The sequence below is a fragment of the Ceratotherium simum genome, chromosome 4 (genome assembly GCF_057802395.1).
Source record: "Ceratotherium simum simum isolate JZ-2026a chromosome 4, ASM5780239v1, whole genome shotgun sequence".
NCBI lineage: Eukaryota > Metazoa > Chordata > Mammalia > Perissodactyla > Rhinocerotidae > Ceratotherium > Ceratotherium simum.
Window position 1 is genome coordinate 52,477,447 of NC_141903.1, and position 13,522 is coordinate 52,490,968.

The following is a 13,522-nucleotide window of genomic DNA, read 5'->3' on the forward strand; positions in this document are numbered from 1 at the left end:
TTTCTCAGCTAAAGAGCATAAATACAAAGAAATAAAGAAAAATTTGAAGTGTGTTAAAGCTAGTGTGGAAAATATAAGCCAATTATAGAGAATAAACATAATTAATGGAAAATATAATCTAGAGGTTATTTAGAATATCATTTTTCTAAACATTGAAAATTGATTTCTACTTTCTTTGCATAAAAATTAAAAAGATAAAGAAACATAAAGTGTGTCTAAAGTACATGTGGAAAATACCAAGGTACATATGAGCTTATTATAATTAATCAACATGACTTGAGAAAGTAGAATTTGAGGGATGCCATGAAGAATATAAGATTTCTAATAATGCCAGAATATTATATTTGATACTTTAGCTTAAATGCCCTATCAGGAAATCTGAACAACAGCTGACTGATAATGAATTATTGTCCTAAAATTAGAATAACATTCTATATTCATAATTGTTTTAGGATTACTGATACCTGAGCACATTACTGATACTTAAGCAATATTCTTAAAATGCACACTACTCAACTTTTGGTCTTTGACACAGTTTAATATCAAAATTTTACTTTTCACTTTTTAAAATAGACATTGACTCAGCGAATCCTAGAAACTTTCAGTGGTAAAGTAATACATAGAAGACATATATTTCCCACTTTAAATTTACCTTAAATGGATCTCTAGCTCAGGAATTAATTACTTTTATAATGCTGCCTTAACCAAAACAAGATTTTAATACTTTACATAAACTCTTTAAAATATAGATTTCTAAGTACATTCCTGTCTCTTGCTCATATGGGAAAAGAAAGATGTGAATAGACTCCATAAGTACTGATTTCATGCTATTGCAATTAGGATGAAATAATTAATATAAGATGTACTGTTCTCTGTACACTATTATTTAGTGGTTCTTAATCATCCTGATATCCTGGAATCACCTGGGTAATTTTAAAACATACTAATGTTTGGGCCCACCATGAAGAGATTCTGATTTAATTGGTCCAGGATGGGGCTTAAGGTAAAATCTTCCGAGGAGTCTGACAGCATTGAGATCTACACTGGTATATATAGGAAAGCAAAGGAATAGGCTCATGAGATCTAAAATATTCCTCAGCACAGTGGCGCTCTAGTTTCTATACCATACAATGCTAAGAATTTTTAGAACATGTATTCTCAGATTTCTTCATCTCTCCATCTGGAAAATAAAATCAGGTTCTCTTCAGAGCAATTAGCGCCACCCTTTTATAGGAATCTTGCACTCTTTTAGATTTGCAACACATCCCTAGGCCAGGAAAGGAGAGAAAAGAAGAGAACCTTAAACCAATGGAGTCAGTTTCCCACAATCATAGAAATCCTGCCCCCCATCACTGCCCATTTCCAAGATCTAAGATCAGATGGAAATTCTGCCTTCCACAGCACCACATGCTCAGAATCGACAAGTGTCTTTTATTCTTCTCCACCATTTACATAAGTCCAGATGCATCATCAGTATCTAACTCATTATAGAAAAGTTCGGAAGATACCTTAAGGTAGTATATACTGCAAAGTCCAATTCCATTCTTCTGGGCTTTAAAGGGCTAGTGTGCATAATCAGTAGCTATTTACATCAGCCCATAGGGTACAAGAAATCCAGAACTGCTTCCCTCATTTCATGGATTAGGAAATTTATGAGGACCAACATTTATAACTGTAAGCTAAGTAAATGTCACACTTTTTAACTATTAATAAGGAAACTCTCCACACACTGAACCAAAGATAGATAAATAGTCTTTTCAAAGACTTTGGACATTCACTCCAATCTCCCCCAACATTGCAAGGAACAATACATTAAAAAAGAGCAATAGAAAAAACTGTGAGAATAAGAAATGGTAATCAATAAAATACTTTACACTTGGTTGTTCATTCTATGAATTCAGTCAACAAATATATATTGAGATGGCTGCTGTATCTTTACCAAAATGATTTTATCAAACACAACAGAAAGAATGTCCCGTACTCAGTTTACATGATAGGCACTCGGCAGGAAATAAAACAACATGAGGCTTCAGTTCACCAGGCTTAGGAAATAAATCTGACATAAATGCTGAACATAACCATGGAAAAATAATTAGAATTTTCTCAATGGGAAGAAAACTCATAACTTTGTATACTTATTCCAGTGATTGGAGACAGGTTTAGGGAGGTTTCAGGAGAATGCTCTCTGTACAATTCCAGCTACAAATTGTATTTATCTCTTTTATTTTATCTTTGAATCCGGCACTGCAGTTCTTGCCAGCAGAGAGGACTCATTATTGTTCCCATCTACATCATCGTAGTGATTTGGACAGAGCTTAGCATGAGATGGATCTTAAATGCATGCAATTGAAAGACTACACATAAACCTAACTAAAATCCTCATCCTCAGGGGAACATTTATAGGCAGACCTGTCTCTCAGAAATCCCTCTGATCAGCTATATCCTCATCCCTGGGAGGAAAAAGCAGCTTTTTCCCATGTTGCTAGTTAAAGTACAGTGTATCTTCAAATTAAAAAAAAAAAAAAAATAGCAAAAACATAAAATATGAGTGACATGTTACATAATCTTAGTCTAAGTGGTAAAAAAGCACAATTAAAGCCTTACATATTCATTTAAGTGCACAACCTGCATTTTATTCCACTGTATTCAGGTCGATTTTTAAGTACAAGATTTTAATTGCTTATTTCTTTATTTCAATTTTCTGCTCACTTCTCTTCCTTCTTTTTGCCTAGCACTTTTTGCATATGTGACTGCACTTTATATTATTAGCTCGAATTTTCTTGCTTATTTCTTCTTCTCCGCCAAGATTCTTATTCTTACACACCCATTTGTAGCAATCTGTCTTCTATGGGAACTGCTTGTTTTAAGGCAATAGGAATAAATCTTATATCAAGTGAGGAGACTTACATTTCTGTACATGAATTTGCATATAAGTTTATTTGTTCTACTAGGAACCTATTAAGTGAAGGGACTGAATTTAAGCACTGTAAGTTTCTTCTACTCTAATACCCTATGGTTTTTGCCAGTGAAAGTAGATATGGTAAATAACTACCTTTATATAATATTGTTAATTTAAGAGAAGATAGAGACCTAAATTTATATTTATTTAATTACTAGGAGGCTATTTTTCCCATATATATTTTTATGTTTTGTTTTTTTTAATTTTTACCTTTGTTGGACCCATTTTACCACTGTGATGTTTTTTTAAATTATTTTTTTATTGATTGATTGATTAGGAGAGGATTTGGATGAATGGTAGAAATCTACAGAGCAAGATTTACAAAACCATAACAGAAAGGAGAAATTATTTCAGGCTGGGGCCACATGTCCAAGAGAAGGTGCAGCAGTAGGCAATGAGTAAGGCACGTCAGGGGGACAGTAATTTAGACTACGTGGCTGGAGCAGTCTTATCAACGTTGGGCTCCCTCGACTGGGAGGTTATAAAAGAAACCTTGAAAGAGTTTTCGTTAGAACTGCCAAGCCCAGAGTTAAGATTTAAAGAGCAGATTGTCCTGAGCCTTCGAAATTTCTGGATTGAGATGAAATGATGAAAGGAAAATTTCTCTGTTGGATACCTGCAGAATGGTGTGGAAGCTCAGGTAAGAGGTCGAGTGACCAGGCAGGTGGCAAATGTAACGTCAGAACTGAGGGGATAAAAGCCTCTCTGAGGAGAGTGTCATTGGGAATGACATTACAAAAAAAAAGGACTTGGCAAAAAATTCAAATTACTTGGATAAAAGGAATAAAAGAGATGCAGAAGTTAAATACAACTGAAAATTGGAGATTTGATGACCAGAAGATTTATTGGGAAGTCATATGGAGGAGCTGATTTTAATATTAATTCTCTGTAATACTAATTATAGATAGTAAGTCCCCTCAGAAAAAGAAAACTATCAAAAAAAAGGAACATCAGTACTGTATTTCAAATATCAAGCAGAATATAGTCGTGATTTGATATAACCATGAAGTTTTAAAAAGAAGGTAAAATAAATCCAAATATTCTATTTTTCTCCTAAAGAGTTTGACTTTGTAGAAAATAATAGTTTCAGATGATAATCTTGGGCAGTTATCGCTATTAGCAATATTTCTTTACTTATGTATAAGCCATAAACCACTGTAATCAAAGAACTTTAGTTCTTAGTCCCGAAAGGTACTTCACTGAAACATGTACTAAATATATCACAGATTTTGTTTAAAGCAAAACAATAGTTAATGCTTTGTCAGATTTTAATAACATTACTGATAAATGATGTTTTTAACCACAAATGTAGGCATTCTCTTTTTTAAACAAAAGCTTGATGATTTAATCTCTTATTTGAACAAATATTTTAAGATTTATAAAAGCCTAATAGTATTAGACTTTATTTTGACAAATTATATTCTAAATGAATTTACTCATGTGTTATTAAAGATTATCATAAATAATTAAAACTAAGCTATACTTGTCAAAACAGTGTAATAAACTGTGCTTTTCTGTTGTAGTCACCTCAGAATTCTATCGTGTTCGTTTTCTGACTTGCTAATTCACAAAACTTACTAAATCAAACATGAGACTTCTACATATGAACTGGCAAGTTTCTAAGAAAATCATTATGCTGATGATAATAGTAACTACAAAGACATCTAAGTAAAATAATTACTTTATAAATGAGATGAATCATTAGCATTAACCTAGACAAATACAAATCAAACCACCAGATTAGCAAGGAAATTCGGAAAGAAGTATCACAAATTGATGATGATGATTTGCATTTGTTTGAGGCTTTACTATTCGTAAAGTACTTTTACATTCATTACATCATTAGGACCTTATCACAATATGTTGGAAAGTGTTCCCCTTTAGAGGAGAAACCCAGAGAAAAATGTTAGGGAATTGGGTGGTAGTGGGGAATGGTTAAGTTTATCAATGTTACTCTAGTAGAAATAAAATGTGTGAAACCAGGTAATTTGGGTAACAAGTATAGGACGAAGACCTTGTGAAGGAATAGACAAACTAAAGCAAGGGGAATGCACATTATTTCTATTTTTTGTGACCGCTGAAAGACAGGAGCTGAAAAGGAGTTGGAGTTTGAGCAACTAAACAAAGCAGAAGATTGACTGAGCTGCACTATGTGTGTAACCCACTCTGTGTCAGCTTTTATCCCACACAAATAACACAATCGAATTTAAAACAAAACCTAGAGTAAACGGAAATCAGCTATGCTGCCATACCTTGTCTACTAAGCTCCAACCTAGAGGATGCTCTGAGGAAGAGTTTGGGAGGTGTTTCTGACATATGCAAAGAATGAGGTGGAATAATTTGGTGATTCTGCCTATTCAATAGCTTTGAAGGCTGCAGACTTGTTGAATCTCCTGAAGTTGCCTATCCATGTTGCCTCATCCATTTTACCTTTCAGCACTGCTGCCTGGGAAAGAGCTGAATCTTATAGTCCTTATGCCTTCAAAGTTCATTTGAGGTTTGGGCAATTGCAACATCCTTCTGTTGATAGTACTCTCCTTGCCCCTTACATGTAGAGGAGAATTGAGTGAGCCCAGAATATACAAGGGGAGGATGATAATGACCCAAGGGCCCTACTAGGTAGGAAAGAGTGGCACCTTTATCTTCATTTTAAAATAAGCCTCAGACTTGGTTAAGCAATTTGACCAGGAATACTTGCGAGCTGAGGAAATTGAGACTAAAATCAAGGTGAGTAAATTTCAGTGTCAAATTTACACTTTTATCCTAATATACTGCCCTCTAAATTAATATTGTAAATACACGTCATAATTTACATCATCAGTGACCTAAATTTCTATAGTAGATTTTCATATTTCTTTGGCTATTCTGGATAAATAAGTGTGTGTCTTCAAATTAGGTTTATCTATTCTTATGGGGATAATTATTCATATAGTAAACTAATTTACTGAAAAACATCTTTATTTATGATGAAAACTTAGTATGCAACACTAAAATGTTGAACTATAAAGTGTAGGGTAGTATGTATCCTCAGATGGAACAAAAATATGGTAGGTAAAGGCTGTAATAAAACTCATCCTTCATCTTAGTAAATGTTGTCAATTCCCTCCACCAAGTTGTTAGCAGGGCTGTTGTTAGATTCACTTCTTTCCTCTCCATCTTTGTTTAAATAAGATGGCATCCTAATTTATGATGGGATTAAATGAACATCAGGTAAAATGAAAAGGAAAGGAAAGGAGGTCTATAATAGTTTATAACATATTCAAATTATACACATATCAAAAAATTACCCCTTTAAAAACAGTGATGGCATGACTGGCACTCACCCATAAGGTGATCTCCTTTCCTTTCTGGGCATAAGGGGACTATCTGCAGGGCCACGTGACTAGTTTTGGCCAATGTGCATAGAGGGGCCGAGGTACAAACACAGCAAGGAGTCTGCAGTCGCTCCTTCCTCTGTTGTGGTGGTCGGGAAAAGGATGATTGACCAGATGGCGGTTCCACACAGTCAGTGCAGCCTGTATTGCTGAATGACTTCCTGAGGGACTCCCGCCCTGGAGAGTCTCCTGGACTCAGGGTGACCTTTAAGTGAGTGAGAAATAACTCAGATGCCTCTGAGATACTGGAGTTATTTGCTACTGAGGCATGGACTAGTCTATCTTGACATACAACAATACCCTTATTTTTCTCTTATTTTATATCCTCCAACAACTTCTTCAGGCAAGTTCCAGTGAAATGATGACTTTCAGCTCTACAGATGACCTATACACAATGCAGGGGCCGTGCTTTAGGCAGTTCTGAAAGGCGGTGAAGAACTTGGACTGTGGAGGCTGACTGCCTGCCTTACAATTCCGGCTTGACCACTTCCTGGCTATACGACCTTGGGCAGCAGGTCTCCAGTTCCATAGTTTCTTTGTTTGTACAATGTAGATAACGATAGTGTCTAAGATATTGGGTTGTTATGAAGGAAAATGATGTTATGAGGAAAAAAATAATACATACAAAACATGTACAAGAGTGTTTGGCATAAAATAAGCCCTTGTTAAGGCTTGGGTATCACATGTCTTGTCAACATCAACCCTAACCCACTTGAGGGCACATGTTATTTTATTTAGCTGGTCCAAAATTCCCCTTGGTGGTTAGGAGAATTGACAACTACATTATCAAATAGTGGAAAATCATGTCTATATTCTAATAACAAAAAGATGGAAATTATTAGCTCTCTCTAATAAAAATTAGAGAGAGCTCGAATGTATTGGTTTGTTAGAGGTTCCACAGAGTGGATCTAATGCTATTTTTAGCTCTAGGTCAATGTTAAATATGAAATTCACAAATGAAATCTCAGTAATGAAAGTAACACATTCAGCGCCAATGGCATTAATACTATGAAATCAGAACTTCTTAGGGAAAGAAACCAAAATAACAGACAGCCTTTGAACTTAGAGAAAAAAAACCTGAAAGGTGAAGTTGCTGGTATAATACATGAGAAAATGAGTCTTGCATTATTCAGCAGCTCATTCATTTTAGAATGTGAATTGCCTGAAATCTCTTTTCATATTCTGCAAAGACCAAACATATTAAGAACGTCAAAACAACATTAGGTAACCCCTTTCAAGTGTCACAATAACTGCTCAGAATAAAGGAAAGATTTGCAAAGTTCAGGGCTATGAAGAACACAATTATATGGTGATGTTGTGGGGAAAAAATTATGGAGTGTAATGCTGGCACTAAAATGCCAGCCCAGTCACTTACTACAGAGTAGATTTTGGCAAAATACTGAAACTGAGGTCCTGGATTTCTTCACTTGTAAATCAGGATAATAATAACTATTTTACATACTCATGCGAGACTTAGAGAAACTCCAATGTATGTAAAGTTTCAGAAAGCAGTTAATATTAGCTTACCTATCTTTGATCAGTCTAGAAGTCATAAATTATAAGTGATATTTCCTCTTTATTTTCCCTTGGCTTTTACAGAATTCTGTACCCCACAGTGATTTAACTACATTTTAAAGAGAGGGTTCTTTGCAAAGCTTCTTTATGTTCCACTTTAGTTTTTTCCAAAAATACCAGAATGACAAATATAAGCAATTCTAAGGAAATGACACCCTACATAATTGCTACTCCATAAGATGTGGCTAACTGCAGTTTTATGTTCAACACTGCCGTGTGCCCTAATGGTGATATCACATCTGTCATTATTTCAACTTGAAGGATTCTAAAACTTCAAAACGTTTAGTCTAAAATTTATATACAGTGTCACAGTTACAAATTGATCCAAAAAACATCATGTGATTTTGTGATAGTGTCTAGTAATCGTCAGATTCTGTGCACTTGACCTAATTATGTGATATGGATTTTTTTTCTTTTCTATCATATGGATTTTTATGGAACTTTATTGTTCATAAATCATTTTATCACTTAGAAGTCATCAGTATGTACCAAAGTACACTACAGTGCAATCTTTTGCTACAAATTTGAGTGTACAGTATAGCAAAATGTGCTAACAACAGAGAATCAGGAAAAAGAAACTGAACAGGACAATTCCAATACTTGACATTACGTTATCACATATATTCCATGGGGAAAAATTCAGTCAAGGCAGTGATTCATGACTTGATTACACCATACCCAGTGCAATTACATGTGGAACTACTCGGGCTTTTCTTCACGGATCATCCAAAAAGAGCTATAAATAGAACCTGTAGATGAAAGGTCTTGTGTCATTCCAGAGACTGTGTGTAGCTGCTGCTCTTGGTCCTACTAAAAGCAGCTACTGATCTGTCCAAAGAAAGCCATATAATACTGCACATTATTCCCCTATTTATTAAATAATTAGATGCAGGCATAATTCAAACACAAGATTTTCTAGGTTAATTAAACCACTTCGGTTACTAACAGGCTCATTTTTTTCTAGAATATTATTAAACTAATCAGGGGAGGTATGAATATAATAACATTGAATTGGAAGAGACGGGAATTTCTCATTTTGCATGATCTGTATTTTTGAGCAAATATTTTATGTTTAGCTTAAGCATCACCTAAGAAGTATATATAGTTTTACTTCCTTTTATAACTGCTGTAACTACTGGGAGATGGAAGAGAACTTTGGTCAATTTTTATTTTCTTTCTGCTTTTCATCGGTAGAGATACAATAACCTCCCATCACAAAAATGGGACAGCCTTTGTTTAAATTAACAAGAGAAACCCTTCCTATTCTAGTTTAGTTAATGGATACTCCATTTTTTGAAATATGTGTTCTCCCTTTCACTATGAATGGACGTTGTCATAAGCAGTATCACCGTTTTACATTTTTTAGGAACAACACCTTCAAAGGAGTATGGAGGCTAGCTCTGTGGTACACTACTCTATGTGTGAATAAAAATGTTAAAATGCATATTGTGAAAAAAGAATCTGCCCTTGAGGATTTGAGGAAAGCATGTCTGCTTTGGGATCTTCAGGAAGAGGAAACATATACCATGTTTTATGACAATTTAATGGATAATGTGCAGAGCTTGCACTCCAGAATTTAAATTTTGAAAGCAATGTTGGCTGATTACAAAAGTGCACTGCCACTTATAACCCTTCAATTACAAGTTTCCAGGCAAATATTATGACGGTTTATGTCAATTGCTTTCCATGTTTTACAAGTTTATAAGTTTCAGTGAACGTTGCAAAATTATCAGTTGGGCAAAAAAACCTATTGGCCCAATATATTCCATACACTAATGAAAAAAAAAATAAAGTACCACGGAGCAAATAAACTCAAAAGAAAGTCCCAACACAGCTGTAATCTATCATTTAATGTTGAGTATATAACAAACTGTAATAAGAGAAGGTCAATAACTATAACTTTTTCTGGTTGAGATTTAACTCAGCTTTCTAGGCCAATAGTTACTTATGAATGTGTTGAATAAAAACAGGTGCTGTGGTTTTGGCATATGTCACTAATAAAACTTAAAAAGATGGTCTCTCATAAGGTAGCCTATACTTTGAGGAAGAGAAATGGAATTGAACCTCAGAGGTTGTGTCTAGGCATCTGGCTCAATGTCCTTATTCAACCAGCTTGATTATTCAACTTATTCAACTTGTTTTATTGCAAATAAGTTATCCACTGTGTGGGTGATTTGCGGTTGCTAGGAAGCTCTAGCTCAAGATATAGATTGTTTCCCAGACATCTATAGGGGTCAGTGTCTCAAACTATAAGGTAATTATTAGGTCACGGTAACTGGCTATGGAAGGAAGATGGGCTGAAGGGAGAAAACCGTATGTCTTCTAAGACTATTTATAATATCAATAAAGGTCTAACACTGGATGGATATTTGAAAGGAAATAATTATTTAGATCTAGAAAGATGAAATTCTGGGTTTATTTACATCAAACCTAAATGGATGTATTAAAGAGTTAAGAAGATATTATTTTGGTATTCAATAAGTCAATTGTTTGTTTACCTGGCTCATATTTATTAAACGTACTGACAATACAGTTAATAAATTTTAGATTATGGCTTTTCTTGATTATTGGTCTTAAGCTTTTTAACTTTCTGAAAAGCTGGATTTATTCTGCTAGCATTATCTTCACGTCCAACATACAGAACAAAAATCATGCTGAGTAAATTTTTAACGTGACTTCTCTATTTTATACTCATTTGATTGTTCTTTTAAAAAATAAAGCGTGTTTTCTTTCTGTTATTCTGCCTAAAATATATTATCACCTCTTAACAGGAAGTAGTTTAAAAACAATATTCCAAATTACTATGATACAGTTTGAAAAAGGCAACAAAAAATATGATTGAAGACTACCTCCCTGTAGCAGAGAAAATTAAAGTTTTGAGATCAAAAGCCAAATAGTCAAGACGATTACAGTACCGTTTATTAAGTTGCACAACAAACAAATTTCCACCAAAGATGACTCCTCTGCTCTCACCACTTAATGGACCGATTTTGCTTAGGCATGCACCTGTCACTGTGATTCTAGGGGAGATATACTCATTTCTAGCTCCAGGGCAAGACATCTGATCAGTCCAAATCATGGTGGTTGGGAAGTGAACTTGGTCCATAGGTGGGTCAGTGACCTAAGTTGGCAAATTAGACTGAAGAGGACTTCCATTTGATGTTAGGAAGAAAGGAGTCCTCTCTTTCTTCTATAGAATAACAAAGAACCCTGACATATTTCAACACTGAGGGGAATCAGTTTAGGCTAATGCTATATCCTATTGCGAAGCATCTTTATTTTCCTCTATGATTCTCCTTTAATGGGGATTCTCTCAGAGAAGCAGACAGCCTGCTGATGCAGGAGGCAAAACATTCCACCACTTCAATATACTGGTTTATGGTGTGTCCTGGAGGAATGCTGAGGGTGAGGAGGGTCTAAAGGGGTTGGCAATGTAGGAGGCGTTCAACAGATGGTCCTTGAGGTAACCAAAATAGAGGTATATAATATGAAACGTATAAAGTTCTATTTATGACCTGGATTACGATATTTAATTTAGAAAATTCTGCCATACACTCACTGGGATCTTCTGCAAACTCTGTCAGACTTGCTACACATTTTGATGAATACTAATATGGGATTAAATGAACCACTGCTTCATTTTACTTCTGAGAAACGTTTGGTTTTGTCATTATTTACTATCGTTTATTGACATATGATATTTCCACAGACCAAAATATTTCATTACATATATAGCTGAACATATAATTGTTAATTGTATAGTATAGAAAATAAACTTTTTGCTGTTGTCCTCAGCATTTAATAATTCAAAAGTAGTGACAAACATCTTTAGAAAAAATAATAAAATAGTCCTTCAGTATTAAAATTTCTTATTAAAAAGCATTAGGTCAAAGTTAAGAGGATGATATTGTTAATGCATAGATGAGTTAGGCATGAATAAAATGAATCTAATCCCACCTCTTATAGTAAATCAGAATATTTGAAATCTACAGGTCACAATTTGTCATAGGTCAACTGAAAAAAACAATATATTCAGCTTTCTCATTATTCTGTGGTTTTTGACGATGTAACTTTTTAAATAATGTATATCCAGGATATAAACAACGTACCGCATACTTACCAGGTGATTTTTATGCCACTTTGCTGAACGTAGGATTAATATATTTGGGCTTTTTATTGCTTGAGTAGAAAGTGCTCATTACTTATTATTTTATGTTTATAATATAGAAATTAAAAAAAAAGTGTTTTTAAATGGCATACATCACACTGTTGTAGTGGTTGATTTCCTCAAGATCGTCTTCTGTGGTTTTGGTGCAGTGGGAGGAGGCACAGTTACAGGTCTGAGAGGGGGGAAGCTGTTACTGTGGTTGATTCCCAGTCCCCCATTTTCTAGTGGAAAAGGGGGGAGATGGGGTGGAGTGGAGAGGGGAGGGCCTTGGTGAGGAAGCTTTCCTGGTGGGTGGACAGGTTCACTGTGTAAGTGGACCTCTCTGTTTTTTATGTTATACCGGTTGTCACAGTCAGGACAATAGCCATGATACTGCACTTTTTCATTAAACCGAACTCGTTCCCGAGGTCCTGCCTGGGGACACCTGTCTTTTTCAGGTCTATGCATCAGAGGCTGCACTGGAGCCTTGTCCAAGTTACTACTGGGGATGAAGCAGACGTCTCCATTTGGAATTTTGTTGGGTGCCCCTGGTAAGCCTCCATTTCGCAGTAGGGTGCCATTGGTCTTTACAGGATTGGCAGTTGGCACCACTCTTTGGGGGTTTTCACACTTTACAGGTGTCAACCGTGGAGGAGGTGGTGGAGGGTTTGGCTTTCTCAGGACCGTGAGGATAGCAGAAGGGTGCGCTGGGGGTTTAATGAGAGGCGCGTTGGCCTGCACTTTGATCTTCTCTATGCTGGAGGCTGTGGTGCCGCTGGAGCTGCTATTCAGGGTGTCCGTTTTGGAGCTGTCAGTCATCTCATCCTCCAGCTGTAGGTCAGAGGTCAGGGTATCAATCTGGTCAACCACCTAGTGGAAAGGACAAGGTAATTGTGTTGAAGAACGACCCAAGGCAAAATATGCTAGAAACAATATCTTCCTGTCTAGCTGTAATCTACAGTGGGAGCCCTGGCTAATAATGAATTGTGTATTCCATTGCTGCTTAATGTTTGCATTCAATAAATTTGCAGAATAGCTACCATAAGAGTGCCAACTGTTTGATAACCTAACAATGTCACATGCCTAGAATATAATATACTATTTATGTATAAGTTCTATTCCTGACTCTGTTATACCCATCAAAGATAAAATCCTGATGCAGAAACATAATAAATTTTTAAAAGAAAGAGGAGGGTACTTTGCATAGCATGTAAAAAGCTACAATAGAACATTAATCTCATGCTAAACATGAGAAAAAGCCAGATAATCTGCAAAAGTCATAACTTTTCCTGAGACCCTCGGAGAACTGTCACAAGGTAACCAAATAAACTGAACTGCAAAGAGGTTCAAGCCCTCTGAGTTCAGACAGGACACATGGACTGTTTCATCTTTGGCCAATCACAGAGAAAGAGGTAGCCTTCACCAAAGAGAGAAAAGAAAATGGCTAAAACTTTAATGATTAATTAA

At 35.5% G+C, this 13,522-nt stretch overlaps 1 protein-coding gene across 1 annotated transcript; it reads right to left on the reverse strand.

Moving 5' to 3' along the window:
- Positions 1-12,169: 12,169 nt before the first annotated feature.
- Positions 12,170-12,920, reverse strand: PRR16 (proline rich 16). Its single transcript, XM_004420277.3, has one exon. The coding sequence runs from the start codon at positions 12,872-12,874 to the stop codon at positions 12,170-12,172; it is 705 nt and encodes a 234-aa protein (XP_004420334.2). The 5' UTR covers positions 12,875-12,920.
- Positions 12,921-13,522: the final 602 nt, after the last annotated feature.

Excerpts from the sequence above, each read along its gene's own strand:
- PRR16 (XM_004420277.3), bottom strand. The coding sequence starts at position 12,874 with ATGACTGACAGCTCCAAAACGGACACCCTGAATAGCAGCTCCAGCGGC.